The following is a 17,433-nucleotide window of genomic DNA, read 5'->3' as shown; positions in this document are numbered from 1 at the left end:
CCTAATTACTTAAGTAGCCTCTCACCCAGAGGTTTCACTTTTATGACCGTTTTTCAAAGTAGATACATGAAAAAATAAATAAATAAATAAATAAAATTGAAGTTATTTTTTCTTTTTGTTTTCGTTCTTATTTTTTAGATGCCCAGGCTGGCTTGAACTCAAATGAGCTCAAGAGTGTCTCCTGTCTTGCCCTTTCTATTAGTCACAGCTCTCCTGGCTCTACAGCTGTGCACCAGCATGATTGCTAGGAACCATTGTTCTAATCATTAAGGATGGCTCAGCAGTTAAGAGCACTGTTGTTGTTGTTCTTGCAGAACACCTGGGTTAGGTTCCCAGCACTCACCTCCTGGTCCACAACCATCTATAACTCCAGGTTCTGAGGATCTGATGCCCTCTTCTGATCCCTGTGGGTATTACACTGCACACGGTACATACACATACACAGAGACAAACAAAGATCATAAATGTAACGGTCTGCTTTTTGTTTTGTTTTAGCAGCCTTAATTTCTAGCATGGTGTCAAGTGCAGGGGTGTCTCATTAATAGCCACACCCAAAGAATGTCACCGTACTAGTATTAGTTAATACTGAATTGTTATCGAGTCCCAGGCCTGAAGAGAATTAAACTCTAGATAGAACTAAATATTTCAGGAATGAAGAAGCCAAAGATGCTAGATCTTTCTTAACATGTAACACTTCCCATAAGCTAGACTTAGTTCACAGTCTGGTTATGTTAATACAACTTAGCAAAAGTCTCAATCCTTGCTTTACAGCCAGGTCAGTTCAGCCAAGGTCAAAACAACCGTGGATAGTATTAATATTTGGTTTGGGCTGTAGTTGTTTTAGCAACAATATCAAATACATTTCACCAAATTAAAGCAAAGAGTATAAAGCAGAGTTTCTCCAGATTTGCTCGGATGTTAGACCCAGAGACACCCTTGCCTTCAAGAACACAGTCATCCTAGAAACTACATGTCTGCACCTCAGAACAGTGTGAGGAAACAGATAGAAATTGTATGGCCAGTTACAATATTAAAAGGATGACACAGGAAATAACTGAAGACTGGTTCTTCTCTCCCACCAGGTCTACAGAGGAAACAAAAGCCTGCTGGAAGGAAAAAGAAGTAGGATTCAGGTAAAGATAAAGAGTTTGAATAGTGATTTGCGTGACTGTGGATGGAATTAAAGAGGGTCTAAAAACACCAAATGGTATTACACTGGGGTTTAGTAGAGCCTAGTGAGAGCGATAGTGCCAGCGAGGTTGCTCGGCGGAGAGAAGACCGAAGGTCAAGGCCACAGAACTGAAGGGGAAAGGCAGAAACAAGAACTGTTATCTCTCACACTGTCTCTCACTCTGCCCTCTTTCCCCAAATTTCAGTACCGTTGCCCCTCACTGGCCAAATTCAACTGTGAACCCCAAAATGAGGGAAACGACACAGCATCCCCAATTACGGTCCGCTTCTTGGGGTAACATCCAGAAGAATCTTTGCTCAAATGCTCCCTATGGTTATTACCCCACGGAAATGGATATGTTGTAAGACAATTTCCACTCACTATGGCCCCTCTAGTCTTCTCCAAGGACACTGGTCACCACTCTTACCCTGTAGTGAGCTAATATGCCAGTCCTTCCCCAGACACTGAGCTCTGAGGTGATTCTAACAGCAGACCTTAGCCAGCCTCTTCCCCAGGGTGTCTCAGAAGTCTGGCGCCTGGTCTGATCTCAGTGTTCTTAGGTAAGATAAAAATAGCAGGCATGGAGCAGAAAGAAAGCTCTGGGCAAAGCGACCCATTGAAAAGAAAAGATACAAGTAAACAGGTGTGCGTGGCTGAGAATTAAGGATTTATTTTTCTTGGACATAGGGGCTGACATTTAGCATTCCACTTACACTTCAGTCCTCCAAAGGGCTTTGCTTAGATGGGCTCCAAGCACGGTAATGCAGTGGAGATTTGGCGGAGTTTGAGGTCAGAACCATTCTTTTTCTGAGCGTAGGTATGTAAGACAGTTGTACCGGCTTTGTAGCCTAAACATTGAGCTTAAAGAACGAACGCCCAGTTTGTGCTTAGAAAAACTAACAGCTCTCCCTAAGTAAGCTGTAAAAACAGAAGCTGCATTTAGCCAGATACCACTGCCTGGAACTCCTGTGTGCCATCCCTCTTTCTTGTACTCACCTCCCCCAATACCAACCAGAGAAAAATTAATAAACTTTGAAGATGTGTTGTTTTTCTGTTCTTTGGTGAAATATTTTATCGGTCCCCATTCTGATTACTCAAAGAAGCAGAAGTCAAAAAACTTACTCGAGCCCACACACAGGACCCCCCTAGCCCACCCAAGTACTGTCTGAAATTTATGTGACATTATTCACAAGAGCCCCTCCATCCACAACTGAACTCCAATGCTTCCAAAGTCCCTCAGTGGGAGTGGTTAGTCATTCATGAGTCTTCACCCAGCAGATGAATCTATGCCTGAGGAAACCCTCTTGTCATTTGTTCTTTCCACACACTGTATTGTTTTTCTTAATTAAGCTTTAGGACCCCACTAAGCCTTTTGTACACACAAGGTAATATTTATAATCTTTAGTATTTGAAGGATCCACTGTGAGTCCAGTATTTCTTCTTCATTTCAGATGGACTTACACTCCTAGGGAAAGGGGGGGGGGCAGATTTAAATCAAATAGTCTCAAAGACAGCAAATAAAGATACATCTTGTGTTTAGGGAGTTTAAAAAATATCTAAGCGATACTTCTCTAAATACATAGTAAATGGTTCCTTCTGACTCTGCTCACAGGAATGAGCTAGAAGTAAGAAGGGATAACCATGGCATTCTCATCTCAGTTCTCCCTAAACTTGGGTACTGAGGGAACCCAGTACCTCTCAGCTGCTCTCCCATTAGCCCTCTTTTCATGTAGGGGTGCCCCTAAATCTAAGTCAGAACCAGGCTTTCTCCAGGGCTTACAACAGCCCAAGTGATGGGGAGAGAGCCCAGGAAGAAAGTACGCTGGGACTCTTAATATCTGCTATTAATCCTGGCCTGAACCAACAATCTCCAGAACCCAGGACAGCTAGAGCATGGCTCTTAAGAAATACCTTCCCCTTTCTAAATGGGAATGTAGGGAAGGAAAAATGTGTTCCACTTTCCTAGTTGAGTTCTGTGAAGCCCAGAGTGGGAAATGTTTGATTTCCACCACATTTTTTTTTTAATTTCTTCAGCTTGTTTCCCCCAAAAGGTCCCTGGCAACTTGAGAGAAAGGGAAATCAAGGACAAGGACCTCCTGTCCAGTCCCCGCTTAAGAATGCCACTGGCATGGCCAGCAGGGATAATTCAGGCTGGCCACCACAAACAAAATACTTGGAAGGAGAAGGAAAAGTCCACCTGGATGGCAAGCCTACATGCCAGCCTGCACCTTGGACTCTGTGAAGCGCTCTGCCTACCTCCTGACTCCAGTTTGCTCTGCTTTCAGCTGGTATGAGATGAACTCTAACACACATAGTTTGACACTGAGGAAAGCAAGGCTCTGAGGAGCCAGCCTCCTGTAGAATCTACATTGGAATTTAAGTCTGATTCCAACCCTGGAACTCTCTCTTGCTGCAATTACCACCTTTCACAAACAGGGAGCATTGTGCTCAGCACTTATCAGAAGAAGTGGACCACAAAACCAAATATTCAGTAGGAAAAAGGAAAATCTTCAGGTTCCCATGCTCCTAGGACCTTCCCATTCCATAGAGGTGCTTTTCATCATCCTGGACCACTTCAACCCACCCACAACACTTGACCCTCCTGGGTTCACAGGTGTCTCCCATTTCTGGAATTGGAGCAAGACTGGCTCTGTCGCACAAGTCCCTCAGGCTTTGTTACCTCCCAGACGCTGCCAAGTCCAGGCACTGTGACCAAGAGTCTCCTTTGGAGGAGGGAAGTACCACCTGCATATCTGTCTGCATCCCCGAAATGCTCCTCAGTCTCCACACACACACTTTCTGGCTTTCCGTTCTTCCCTCATCTCTTGTGAGGGTGACCTGCTTTATCCCCATGCCAGCACCTGCAGGGGTTTTAGAAGCTCCAGATCCAGTGTAAACTGACCTTCAACCCTGTCACTGGGCTTTATTTATTGAAACCACTTCTCTTGGCAGGGGGTGTTGGGGTGGTCATGGGGAGGTCAGAGGGAATCCAAGATTCACAATAGAAGGTATTTTTTGGCTCGGGGAGGGGAGGGGAGTGGGCTAAAGGGAGTGCAAACACCCAACGGACAGCACCTTCAGAAGCGTTTGCAGGAAACAAACTTACAACAGACCTGCTAGATCCTCTCCCCCAATAAATAGCTGGTCTGCCTCTACCCAAGTTTCAAGCAGCACTTCTTTGGCTGAGCAGCACAGATGGAAGGACACAGATGTGGCTGGGGGATGGCTGAACCTCAGAAGAGTCTAAAAAAAGAGCTGCCTATACAATGATTCTCCAAACGCCTATTTCCAGGCAAATAAGATTTGTGGAGAAAAAATTAACTTGGGGACACTGTTTGATACATCGAAACACACCACAGGTTTTGGATTTGTGTTTCTTTAAGAAACACCACAGAGCCAACATAACTGGGCCCAGGGGGCCTGCAGAGACTGATACACCAACCAAGGGCCATACATGGAGAGGACATAGCCCCCATGCTCAGATGTAGCCAGTAGTCCGCTCAGTCTCCATATGGGTACCCTAGTAAGGGGAGCAGGGGCTGTCTCTGACATGGACTTTGTTGCCAGCTCTTTGATCACTTCTCTCTGGTGGTGGGGGCATTGCCAGGCTACAGAGGAAGAGGATGCAGGCAGTCCTGATGAGGCTTGATAGGCTGGGGTCAGTTGGTAGGGAAGGAGGGCTCCCCCTTTTTGAGGGCTAGGTGAGGAGGAAAGAGGAGGAGGGAAGAAGAGGGATGGAGGGTGGAATAGGGAGAAGGTGAGGGAGGTGCTATAATTGGGATGTAAAGTGAATAAATTAAAAAACTGAATTTAAATTAAATAAAAAATAGTCATTACAAGACTCAGGGAAGATGGGTGGAACACAACACTTCATATTGTACAGTTGGAGGGATGATGGAGATCAATATCTGGTTAATGCCTGCTCCCCCTACTAAGGCCTGCTGAGAAGTGGGAGCTAGGAAGGGTCTTGTCACCACTGTCACTGGGCAAACTTCTGGGCAATGCTAGCACCCCAGGCACCAGTCAGTGCAGGGTGGAGCCCAGCAAGCAGCAAGTGCTATACCTTGTGTAACCTCAACCTCAGAACTCTATTGCCAGATTTTCTCTCCTTACTGCCTGGGCCTGGCTTTATTTGCCAGTTTAAACACATTATTTAATCCCCGACATTTCCTGTTCTGCTCTGAGTAAAACCTTTTTTCTGATGGCAAATTGATGGGGTTAACTTTTAATCAATATCTTCTATTGATACGTGCTGTTGCCACTGCCCTTTCACCATGAGGAAAGGTGAAATATTTGTTTGAGTCATACATTGACCAACCTATATCAGCCATATGCAGTTATGATTCTGCCCATGTCTAGAGAGCTAGAAAAGAGGAATGTTTCATTTTGATGTTACCTAGTGCTTTATTTTGAGACCCAAGTAGAGCAGGTTCAGGATGCTTGAAGCTAGAGGTCGGAGGCTCTCCCCCACCCAGCCCTGACCATTCTGGATCCCTTTTCTATATGTACCACATGCTAAGCAATTGAGCCCTTGGAGCAGCTGCATTCTGGATCTCTTCTCTAAGTTCAGGGATCTCTCCCTGCCTGAAGCCAGCCAAGCCAGTCCAGTTAATTCTGTTTCAGGCTCTGCTTGAGGAAAGAGAACCTCAGTAGTTCCTGCCTCCTGGGCGCTACCCTGACCATTGAGGGAAACAAACAGGAGAGGATCGGGGAGGGCAGTTTTTCCGTACAGAAATGTTAAGAATATAGCAGGATTCTAAAGCAAGGCACGGAGCTTATTAGTTGGGGGAATTATAAGTTCTCACTCTGGGGAGCTGCTTTGGGCTTGCTACCATTCCTAATGCCAATGGTGGGCAAGACACTTTCTTATTCTGATCCAGGAACACCATGGAACCTAAAGAACACCATTCAGGAATGTACAGGATGTACAGGAAGTCCCTGTACATCTCACCAGTATCTCGCCTAAGCAAATAGCTCCAAACACACCTCTACCTATACTTTTCTGTTTAGAAACAAACTCATTACCAGAAAAGCTAAGCCTTGCTCTGTGACCCATAAGACAATGAAAGACTTGAAGTTACAAATAACTGTGTCACCATGATAATCAAACAGCTCTAGAATAGCTAGTGGAAACAGCAGAAGCAGCAAGCCCAGATTCCCCACCAATCAAAACTTAATTTTTTGACAAAGAAAGTAATCTCCCCTAGTTGTGTCTGTAATTTAGTCTCAAAATTGAGGGGGGAGGGCAGGATCAAGAAACGATGGCATACTTTTTATTGCTTTTTGTAAATACAGGCTATGATTTAGTTGTTTCAAAACCATCAGTTATACAGAACAATGTAAATGTGAAGATAATCACATTTATATAAGCAAAGTTAAACCCCCAGAGGGGACTCAGGGATGTGAGAAAGCTCCGGGGTGTGTGAAAAGTGGGTGGTGACTCCAGTGGATCGGAAGGGGTGGATGGCAGGCGTGAGGAAGCTAAATACTTGACTCCTTTCTGCCCTTGAGAAAGGATTACATTTAGATGCAAAAGATGAAATTCGTTGACTTTTCTGAGCCCTCGTCTTCCACGGCTGCTTCCCGTGGACCTTTGTCCCCTGAAGGTGGCCAGTCCCCACCTACCCCTCCACAGCCCCTGAGCACCTGGCGAGGATCTCCAAGTTCCCCTCCCAGCCTGTGGACACAGCAGGATATCTGCCACTCTAGCCCCTTTCCTGCTCCCCTAAGAGGATCACATGGAAAAACATGATTTCCCAACTCTTTAAGCGAAACGATCGTTTTGCATCCTTCCTTCAGAACCTTCTCGTTTTTGAATTAGGAGGACCACCAGTGTGCCTGCGCCATGTGCTCCAGCGCGTGAGGTGAAAGAGGGACCGACTGGACAGCTGAGCAGGTCTTCCAGCCAGCTCAGCTCACGGCTGGGAATAGAATAGTAGCTAACCTTCAGGACAACTATCTCAACAGGACCCCGAGGATCCAGATGTGGCCTGGAGGTGGGAGGTACCGGGAGGGAAAGCGAACGCTCCTGGAGGGACGGAGGTGGTATTTTTCCCCAGGGACTGTGGGACACTCAACTTTCCTTCCAGGGCTGTGGACTGCCCAGAGAGGTAAGCAGTTCTTCCAACAAGTCTCATTTGAATACATGAAAATGTGAGTTGATCTTGGCAACGCGAAGCTCTCTCACAGCCAGAGTGACAGTTTTGTGGCCCGCGGGCGAGGCCAGGTGGGGAGCAGCTCCGGCTCAAACATCCGGCTGCAGACGAGCCTGGATCCCGGACTCTAGGGACGTTCTGAAACCTGGCGGCAACTCAAAGAGCAACAGAACACGGAGCGGACAAACTGGAGGCCTGTTTTTGTTTGCTTCTAACAAAATAAGCGAAAGCCCCGAATATGCATACCTGTGACGCAAAGGCACACCTGGACAGGTGTGCGGCCTAGAGCAGTAGAAGATTTGGCCTGGACCTGGCAGACAAGGCCTGTCGGGTGGTCCCAGAGCTCTCACCTCCTGGAGAGAGGTGAACTGATTCCTTAATGAGGATTTAATGGTGGAAGAGAGATTGAAAGGAACGTGTGAGGACAGAAAGGAAAAAGAGAGGCAGTGAAAGGGCAGGAACCCGAACACTTGCCCTTGGCATCAGGCTGGTTTGGGCAGGAGTGGCACCCGCTAGCCAGGGCGCCACGGGTGACTAGGGCAGACTGCGGAAGGCACCCAGGGCCCCGAAGCCTAGGGCCAGCTTAGGGCTGCACCTAGCTGCTGCCGGCTTAGCTGAGAGCACCCCCTTGCACTTGCTCGTGCGGTGCCCTGGGGATTCGAGGTGCGCGAGGCTGCGGGGTGGGGGGGGAGGGGGCGGGGAGGATAGCCTGGTGACCAGGGCAGACTGCGGAAGGCAGACTGCTGGCCCTAGGCTTTGAACCCAGTTAAAGTCTACAGGCCTTGGTCGCTTTGCGTCTAATTTCCTCACCCCCCTGCCCCGCCCCGCACGAGAAGGACTTAAGCTTCTTATCTGGTGGGGGGTGGGGCCCGCGGAGAAACCCGGACCACCTGGCACCGAGCGTGACTCAGGCCACTGCGGCCTTGACCTGGGGACAGCTCTGAGGTGGGAGGTAGGTTCAGCGGAGCGGGGGGGGGGGAGGGGGTAGGCAGCAGACTGGGAAGAGCCAGTGAGGAAACCCTCAAGAGACCCCAGCTCGCACCACAGAGGAGGTCCGCGGCCAAAGTCTACTCCCTGATCACCTCTCAGCTCAGCAACGCAGCAAAGGTCCCTAGCACCAGAAGAGGCACCAGCTGATCTCAAGACAGGATGCTACTGCCTTTTCTCCTCCTTCAGCCCAGCGTCCTCTGTCTCTCTGTTCCGTGTTAGCTGCGGGGAAAGTTCAGGTCCACTCTGGGAAGAGTAGGCTAGCTTGTGCCGTCCATAGCAACATCAGCTTCGAGAATGGCAGAGTTGCTTCCTCAGTTGAAATGGAACCGTCTTCATGACTGCGCTGGCTTCCTTGATTTACCGCCCTAGGCCACCCGGGACACCTAGGCTGTGCCCCACCCTCATCACCCTGGCAAGTTGGGCCTGGGGCATCGCAGAGGAGTCCACGTGGCTCTCTTCTTTGGAGTTCTCTTAGGCCTCTCAGTCCCCCCGCCCCCAGGGCTGAAGTCAGTTTAATTGCCTTGTTGCTCTATGGCATAAGGGCCTGTGGTGGAAAGATGTTAGATATGAACAAGGAGGCTTGGACTCCTTACTGGGTACCACCTGTGCAGAAAGCAAGACAAGAGCCCCTCCCTCCTTCCCTCCACCGCGTGTGTGGTATTTGCACAGTCAAAGACCTGGAAAGAAGGGACCCTACCGTTTCACTTTTAAGCCTGGGGAAAACTGACCTCTTGGAACACGAAAACCTCACCAACTGAATTTGTTGGGTGTCCAGAAAGGCCATCAACAAATACAGGGAAATAACCCAACTGCTGCTTTTCCTTCTCCGTGGCTTCAGTCAACTCACAATCAAAACCCTGGTTGCCTGACTCCTTTCCTGGTTCAGTCCAGTCTCCTCGGAGGAGGCGCTGTGTTTGAAGCTACTGGGCCACAAAGCCGAGAACTTCTGGATCAAGGCTTTAGGGCGGGCAGAGGCCATTCTGTGCCACCACTCCTAGATTTTTAAAGATGCTTTTGAGAAACGTCACTGTGGCCCCACACTGTGAATGCCCTCCCTCCCCCCTTTAGGTAGACTTGAAAAGGGGACCAAGTAGATTTGGAGAACAGGCTCAGAGAACATGAGATGTTTTAATTACCTTCTTCCACAGGGCAGAGCAGCCCTCCCCCCAGGTCATCAGCTCTGTACACAGCACACAGAGCTAATGCTAAGTTGTTACGACCCAAAGGAAATGCCTAAGTCATGCTAGGTGTTTTAAAAGAGCCAAGAGGGCATCAGAGAACCAACCAGGAAGGAACAAGGAAGCTTCTGAGCCCTGAAAGTCCCAGGACCAAACTGAGGAAGCTGAGCGTGTGTGCTTCACCAACGGAGGTCCAGCTGCCGGTGGGAACTTTGCAAAAGAATTAGTTTCTGACACACCCACAGGTACATTTACACATCTGATGGGGGTGACTTCTAGTCACAGGGGCAAACTGCAGTTGGGGAGGGTTGCCTGCTCTGCTGAGTTCTAGGTGGATTTGATTTCACTCTCATTCCTTTGCTTATAGCGTGATGTCTACACACACACACACATACGCACACACACATGCACACACACGCTATTTTTGTTCAAAAAGGACTTGTAATCCAATGCTTTTTATCTTTTTTATTTCCTTAACTACACATCTTCACCTCTGCTCCCCTGCTGATTTAAGAGATTTGTTTGGTTCAAGGATTTAACGCGATTCTCTTGCCAGGTTTCAAGGAAGAAAGATTTTTAAAGAACAAAGCTTGGGGTGGGGGGGGAGGGTATCTATTTGGAAGACAAGTGAAAACACATTCCTTCAAATGAGATTACTCCCCTTTAAAAAACTTTGCAAAACAAGAATGTTTTAGTCTCTTGGTCACTTTAAAGTTTATTTTATTGCTTCTAAAGGAAATCTAATAAACCTACAGGCTGGCGCAACACGCACTGGGCCACCCGGTCACATTTCCTTAGAAACGCACTCGGTGGTTGCACGCGTCCACAAACACACAGTCAGTCACCCAGAGGCAGCCGCGTCTCCGAACCTATCACAGACTCCCTCCATCCAGCCTAATCTCTTTGATTAGTCCCGCAGGACGCGAGGGCGAGCCACCACCTAGGAAGAACTGGAAGGAAGCAAGGGACTTTAAGCTGGGGACAGAATTTTCCACAGCCGCCCGACACCCTCTGAGACGCCCTGGCCCCGCTCCTCCAGGTGGGAGACAACAGGACCACCGCGGGCCGGCTCCGGCTTCAGGCTGGCCGGTCTACCGCGTGGCAGCTAGGTCCCAGCACCCCGGGCCCTCACGCCCCAGTTTACGCCGCGTTTAGGGAGACGTCTCCTCCCCCTGACCTTTCTCTATCAGAAACCAGACAGTGGCTTCCAGCTCGGTCCCGGAGGCGGCAGGAGGGGGGCGGGAGGAGGGGCCCGGCAGAGAGAGGCAGGCCCGACGAGGATCCGCCTGCCCTATCACACAAACATCTGCTCTCAGTTTCTTCCTCTTTCTGATCGCCCGCAGATGACAAGGGGAGTGGAGCGGACTGAGGCGGAAAAAAAAAAAATAGAGTTATGTCATAAAAATATAAAACGGTGCCGTGACTCACCTGCCCTTAGCCGCAGGTACGAGTTTCGTGGCAGCGCCTCCGTCCTGCCGGCCGCGAGCCCAGGTCGGCCCAAACGTCACTCTCTGCCGGGTTGACTCAGATGACCGGGTTTCTAGTGACGAGGCGAAAGTGGGGCTTTTCCCCTTCCAAAAGCCCGAAGCCCGGGAAGTGGGGTTGGCCTCCCAGGGTTGAACTTTGGGTCAAGAATCGGGATGGGGGCGGCGAAGGAGCCAAAGGGGCCAAGGACCCCGTCGCAGCCAGGTCCGGAGGGGGGTGGTGGCCTCAGGGAGGGACCCGGGGTCACTCCGAGAGCGCGGTCCCCGCGCTGGGGCTCTTCTCCGGCAGCACCCAGCACCCCTCCGCTGCACAGCCCTGGCCTGTCCTCCAGGCACCGCCTAGTTTTCTTTCTTTCCTTCTCTCTCTCTCTCTCTTTTTTTTTTCCAAAAGGGGGTCACACACGCACCCGCCCCATTTTCCTCTTTCCCTAGCCCCGGGGCTTAAACCAATTACACTGCTTTGTCAACAGAGCGAGGGCCGGGTTTGGGGGAGGGGCGCGGGGGGCGCGCGGCGCTGGCGCGGCGGGGCGGGCGGGCGCGCGGGCGGACTGGCGGGCGGGCGGGCGGCCGCCTCGCAGGTGCACCCCGGGCTTTGTAGGTGCGAGCGTCTTTGTGCGGCGGACAAATGGGGAGAGGACGAGGAGGTGGGCACTCGGGCGACGTAAGCTCCACATCAGCTCAACTGCCCTCGCTCCGCACAGGCCGCCCGCTCACTTCCCGCGGAGGCGCTGCCGGGCGCCGCGCTGCGCGGCCGCCGCCCGCCCCCCGCCGCCGCGCCGCCGCCGCCGCCGCCGCGCACGCCCGCCTCCCCGCTCCTCCGCGCCGGGGTGGCGCTCGGCCCCCGGGCGCCCCGGCCGCCGCCGCGCCGCCGCGCCCCTCCCCCGCCCGTGGCCCCGCGCGGGCTCGCACGCTCGCGCCGGCTGCGGTGGCTCCAGGATGTTAGGGACCGTGAAGATGGAAGGGCACGAGAGCGGCGACTGGAACAGCTACTACGCGGACACGCAGGAGGTGAGAGAGAGGCGGGCGGGCGGGCGGGGAGGCGAGGGGCGTCCGGGGGACCCCGCTGGGCTGGGGGCCGCCGGGTCGCGGAGTCCTCGGAAAGTCCGGGCTCCGAGATCGCGGCTCCGGGAGGCGCTCGCCGTCGCCCCGCGGAGAGCGGGAGCCGCAGCCGGGCCCCGGAGTCCCGGGGTGGCCGGCGGGCTCTGGCACGGCTTAAAAGCAACTGCCAGGGCCGGTGTTCGCTCACCGCGCGGCCCCCAGGTCAGGCCGCGTAGTTCGCCGACGTCTTTTGGGGTTAAAAAGTAAAAAGATCTGCCGCAGGAAGTTTGGGCTCCTCGGCCGGGAACGGTCTCTGAAATTTTATGAAACTTGTTCTTCAAAAGCCCGGTCTGTGGAGAGGGCGGCCGCTCCTGCCCGCGGCCGCTGGGTGGCGCTGGCGCGAACAGGCTCGTCCCCAGAACTCAGCGCCAGGAACCTGTTTCTCCTCATTGTCCCCTCGGTGGCACGTTCACGGGGCTTATTTTACACCGTGCACAAAAGCGTTGCGAGGAAGATCAGGTACAGGCAGGGCCACTGACTACCAAAAGCGCTTCTCTAGACACAGCCGCCGGTCGCCTTCAAAAGTTTCAGGACGCTCTCGAACGCGCTCACTGAGGGAGCCTCGCGCGGTGTTGGAGAGAGGGCTAGAAATAAATCCCAAAGTCAAAAAGTACTTTCAGATCTGTAAAGTACGGAACCTGAACATACCTTCACGGCAGATGTATGCATCCGTCTGTGTGTTGCTTTGGGAGCCATACTTTTTGGGGTCTTCGTTTTTAAGTCTATGCATCCCTTATGTTCCCAAACGGAGTCATGTTTGCTGATCAACATACGTTTCGGGACATCAACAGTGTCTGTTAGACTGCCAGATAAGCAGTCATGTATCAGGACTCCGTGTCTTCTAACCACCGTGTCATTCTCCCGATTGCCATTGATGGGGATTTTGGTTGTAAGGGCTCAGACCACTTTCCGGGGTCTCATTTTGGATGCAGTCCTCCTGGCCCTCCCGGGAAGATCCCTATAGAGAGAGCTTCCTTCTGTCTCAAAACTGAGAATTAGGAAGCCGCGTAGCACTAAGAGGAAGGAAGCAGAGTTTGAGTTGAGAATTTTAAATTATTCCAAACTACTCTTGCAGCTTCAGAGCCCGGGGCTTTTGATATGAGCAGCAACTCTCAGTTATGAGGTGTGTGTGTGTGTGTGTGTGTGTGTGTGTGTGTAAACTGTGTTGCCAAATCTCCCAGTTGTCAGAGGACTGCAGACAGGTAACAGGATTAACGCAGGGTCTGGAGTAGCTTGAAGGACTGTGCGTGTAAAGTCGCGCTGAACTTAAACTTAAATACGCACCGTGGGGTTCGCTTGTGCAGCTTATTTTCGATTTTATATTTTTTTCCAGAATTTTATTTAACTTACGAGCTTGCTTCTTTGAAATCACTATCATGGTTACAACTAGTTGGGGAGCGTCGCTTCTGAGTCTAATAACAGAAAGTCACCGTTTGGCACCAACTCTTAGGACAAAGCCGGTTGCTGGGGGAAGAGTGACTGGGGTGATCAGAGGCACGGAGGCGATTTGCTCGGTGGGTGCGGGTTTCACGGCGGCCGGCACACCGCCTCCCGCTGGGCGCCCTGCCGGTGCCGGGCTGAGCGCCCAGCAGGCCTCTGTGTAACCCACATCGCTGTAGGGGTGCAGAGAAGAAGCGGAGGCTCAGACTCGAATTCTGTTTTCGGAAGTTCAAGCCTGCTTTGGCCCAAAGGCAGTTGGTCTGTTGGGGAGGGGTGGCTGCTCGGGTACAGCCTGCGGTGGACCGAATGAAGGAACCCTAGAAGCCGGCCCGGGCGCTTGAGGCGGTGACGCTTCTTCCCGGGGACGGATTTTCCGCGAGGGCTAATCCCCCCGCGGGGCGCGGGGAGCAGCGGCGTGCCCTGCCGGGCATCGCGGTGCACAACCCCGGCTCGCCCGCGCCGGCCCTCCGCAGCACTAACCGAGCCCTTCGGGGCCTCTCCCCGCTGTCTGTCTCCGCTGCAGGCCTACTCCGCGGTCCCCGTCAGCAACATGAACTCCGGCCTGGGCTCCATGAACTCCATGAACACCTACATGACCATGAACACCATGACCACGAGCGGCAACATGACCCCCGCTTCCTTCAACATGTCCTACGCCAACCCGGGCCTGGGGGCCGGCCTGAGCCCCGGCGCCGTGGGCGGCATGCCCGGGGGCTCGGCGGGCGCCATGAACGGCATGACGGCGGCGGGCGTGACGGCCATGGGCGCGGCGCTGAGCCCGGGCGGCATGGGCTCCATGGGCGCGCAGCCCGCGGCCTCCATGAACGGCCTGGGCCCCTACGCGGCCGCCATGAACCCGTGCGTGAGCCCCATGGCTTACGCGCCGTCCAATCTGGGCCGCAGCCGCGCGGGCGGCGGCGGCGACGCCAAGGCCTTCAAGCGCAGCTACCCGCACGCCAAGCCGCCCTACTCGTACATCTCGCTCATCACCATGGCCATCCAGCAGGCGCCCAGCAAGATGCTGACGCTGAGCGAGATCTACCAGTGGATCATGGACCTCTTCCCCTACTACCGCCAGAACCAGCAGCGCTGGCAGAACTCCATCCGTCACTCGCTGTCCTTCAACGACTGCTTCGTCAAGGTGGCGCGCTCCCCGGACAAGCCGGGCAAGGGCTCCTACTGGACGCTCCACCCGGACTCCGGCAACATGTTCGAGAACGGCTGCTACCTGCGCCGCCAGAAGCGCTTCAAGTGTGAGAAGCAGCCGGGGGCCGGCGGGGGCGGGGGCGGCGGCGCCAAGGGCGTCCCCGAGAGCCGCAAGGACCCCGCGGGCGCGGGGAACCCCAGCGCCGAGTCGCCCCTCCACCGCGCCGTGCACGGGAAGGCCGGCCAGCTAGAGGGCGCGCCGGCCCCCGGGCCCGCCGCCAGCCCCCAGACTCTGGACCACGGTGGGGCCGCGGCGACAGGGGGCGCCGCGGAGTTGAAGTCTCCGGCGTCTTCCTCCGCGCCCCCCATCAGCTCCGGGCCGGGGGCGCTGGCCTCCGTACCCCCCTCTCACCCGGCACACGGCCTGGCACCCCATGAATCTCAGCTGCACCTGAAAGGGGACCCCCACTACTCCTTTAACCACCCCTTCTCCATCAACAACCTCATGTCCTCCTCCGAGCAGCAGCACAAGCTGGACTTCAAGGCGTACGAGCAGGCCCTGCAGTACTCTCCCTACGGCGCCGCCTTGCCCGCCAGCCTGCCCCTGGGCAGCGCCTCAGTGGCCGCGAGGAGCCCCATCGAGCCCTCAGCCTTGGAGCCGGCCTACTACCAAGGTGTGTATTCCAGACCCGTGCTAAACACTTCCTAGCTCCCACATGGGGCTCTGTCCGCATGGCCAGCCTGTTAGCAGGAGAGAGAGAGAGAGAGAGAGAGAGAAACAACAACAAACAGTACACAAAACCACACACCCCAAACCAACCCCACAATAAAATCCCAACTATTTTTATTTTTCATGCACAATTTCCCCCCAGTTCAGAGGACTGTTACTTTATTGTTGTAGCCAACACTCGCTGTTGTGTGTATATTACAAATACAGCCAACACTTTTTCCTGCAACGTTTAATGATCCACAAGTGTACATACGGAAAAATCCTCCTCCTCCCTTGCCCCGTTCTCCCTGTCACTTCTCCCCCTGTGGACACAGTCTAGTCTGTGCAGGGCTTATTTAAAGAAGATGGTCAAGTTTGTAAGATATTTGTTTGTGCTTTTTTTGTTGTTGTTGCCCCTCTTTACCTAGTCCCACCACGCGCGTTTACAGGTCTGTGGCAATACTCTTAACTCAACAAAAAATGGAAACGGTGAAGAATCAAGTAGACAGGGGCTCTTGACGGTACTGACAGACGGTGCTGCCCTTAAGCAGTCAGGGACAGACAGGTGACACACATGGGAGCCCCTGGTTTTCAGCTTGCATTTCTGATGCGTTCGGGTAGCAGATGTGTTTAAACGGAATGCATACATATGTCTATGGACTTCCTAGTGCCCAGATATGAAGAACTCGCCCACTTTTGCATAACACGTAGAGGTAGGTGATATACACGCTACATTTTCAAAAGTTGCCTGACCGAGTTACAAGGATCCTCCTACATGCTTGTCGTCTCTACCCACGTATGTCCCTGAGAGCCAACTCTTCAGGAACTGCCTTCCTCCCTAACTCCGCTCCTTGCTTTGCAGAGAGCCATGGTCATGTTATTCTGAGGTCACATGTATAAAATTAGCTTTTTTTGTATGTACACCATTTAAAGGTTCCAAGCCCCCCCTCCCCCGGGAGGAGAAGGAAGCATCATACTGTTGAGGAGAGAGATGTTATACGAAATACATTTCAAATTTTGGTACAAAGTTCCAAAATCCTAATCGTGGTCATTTTAGTTTTTTGCCGTCATCTGCTCCTTTCATCCAGTGTTAATGCACTTTCCACAGTTGGATGCGGTGTTAGTTTTAGACAAACGGGTTTCATTATTATTTCCTCAATGTTAATTTATTGCATGGTTTATTCTTTTTCTTTACAGCCGAAATTGCTTTTAAGTGATGGTTAAAATTCCAAATTTAAAATGTTAATTTTTATCGATGTGATTGTAATTATGATTTTTGATTTAAATAACAAAAATAATACGGGATTTTAATCTGTGAAATATGTTCCTGATCATTTGCAGTTAAGGAATTTAAATAAATCAAATGTTAACAACAAAGAATTTCTGTTATTCTCTTTCACTCAAAATCCAAAACAGATCTTTAATTAAAATACAAAATAGATCTCCGGAATAGGATATTTTTCAAATTCTAAAATTTAACATAAAAGACAAACAGGTGTATAACCTAAAATATAGCGGTTTCAACTGCAACCTAAATGTGTAACTAGTAAAATGTTGGGAAAGAAATTCAATTAAAGCAGGGAGACAACCTGGCACTATTCCAAGAACTGAAAAATTTAAAAATTATTTATTCCTAGTAATGTTTACTTCAGTTTTTTTTTATTTATTTTCTTTTTGGTGAGGGAAGAAGGGTTTTAAAGCCTTTTGTTTCTCATTTTGTGTTATTTTATTTTTGCTGGTTTGAGGTTAAGTTATTAATTTCCTTTTTTTTTTCTATTTCGGGAAGTATTTGAGTAAGAATAAAATAGCAGCCGTGGCTGCTAAAATTAAGTTATCTGCCACAGACTCTGAACCCTCCTGGTAAAGAGAAGCAACGCTTAGCTATCACCGTCGTTTGGAGGGCGGGGAGGGCGGGCAGTTAATTCATCCGTGGGGGGACGCTTTGTGAGTGCCTCAGGGTAGCTGCTGTTTTGTATTTTGTGGAGATATTTTTAAAATATTGTTTCTGAGAACCTAAAGCTGATGGCTTGTTTGCCTTGTAAGAAGCTTTGAAATGCAACTT

General features: G+C 51.6%; 1 protein-coding gene across 6 annotated transcripts in view; it reads left to right on the top strand.

Moving 5' to 3' along the window:
• The first annotated feature begins 11,834 nt into the window (after nucleotides 1-11,834).
• Foxa1 (forkhead box A1) overlaps nucleotides 11,835-17,433 on the top strand; it is an 85,356-nt gene continuing 79,757 nt past the window's right edge. For 5 of the 6 annotated variants that reach the window (XR_009592964.1, XR_009592963.1, XM_060387527.1 and 2 more), the window contains exons 1-2: nucleotides 11,835-11,986; nucleotides 14,040-15,336. Coding sequence is in view for 4 of the 6 variants with exons in the window: in XM_060387527.1 (XP_060243510.1) it covers nucleotides 11,915-11,986; nucleotides 14,040-15,336 (1,369 nt within the window). In the remaining 2 variants the exon portion in view is untranslated. Of the gene's footprint in view, nucleotides 11,987-14,039; nucleotides 16,752-17,433 lie in introns of those variants that run through there. The other variant, XM_021659799.2, reaches the window with a different exon arrangement.

Source organism: Meriones unguiculatus, chromosome 7 (assembly GCF_030254825.1).
Source record: "Meriones unguiculatus strain TT.TT164.6M chromosome 7, Bangor_MerUng_6.1, whole genome shotgun sequence".
Lineage (NCBI taxonomy): Eukaryota > Metazoa > Chordata > Mammalia > Rodentia > Muridae > Meriones > Meriones unguiculatus.
The sequence above is the reverse complement of the archived record's forward strand: the minus strand, read 5'-3'. Positions and strand labels throughout refer to the sequence as shown.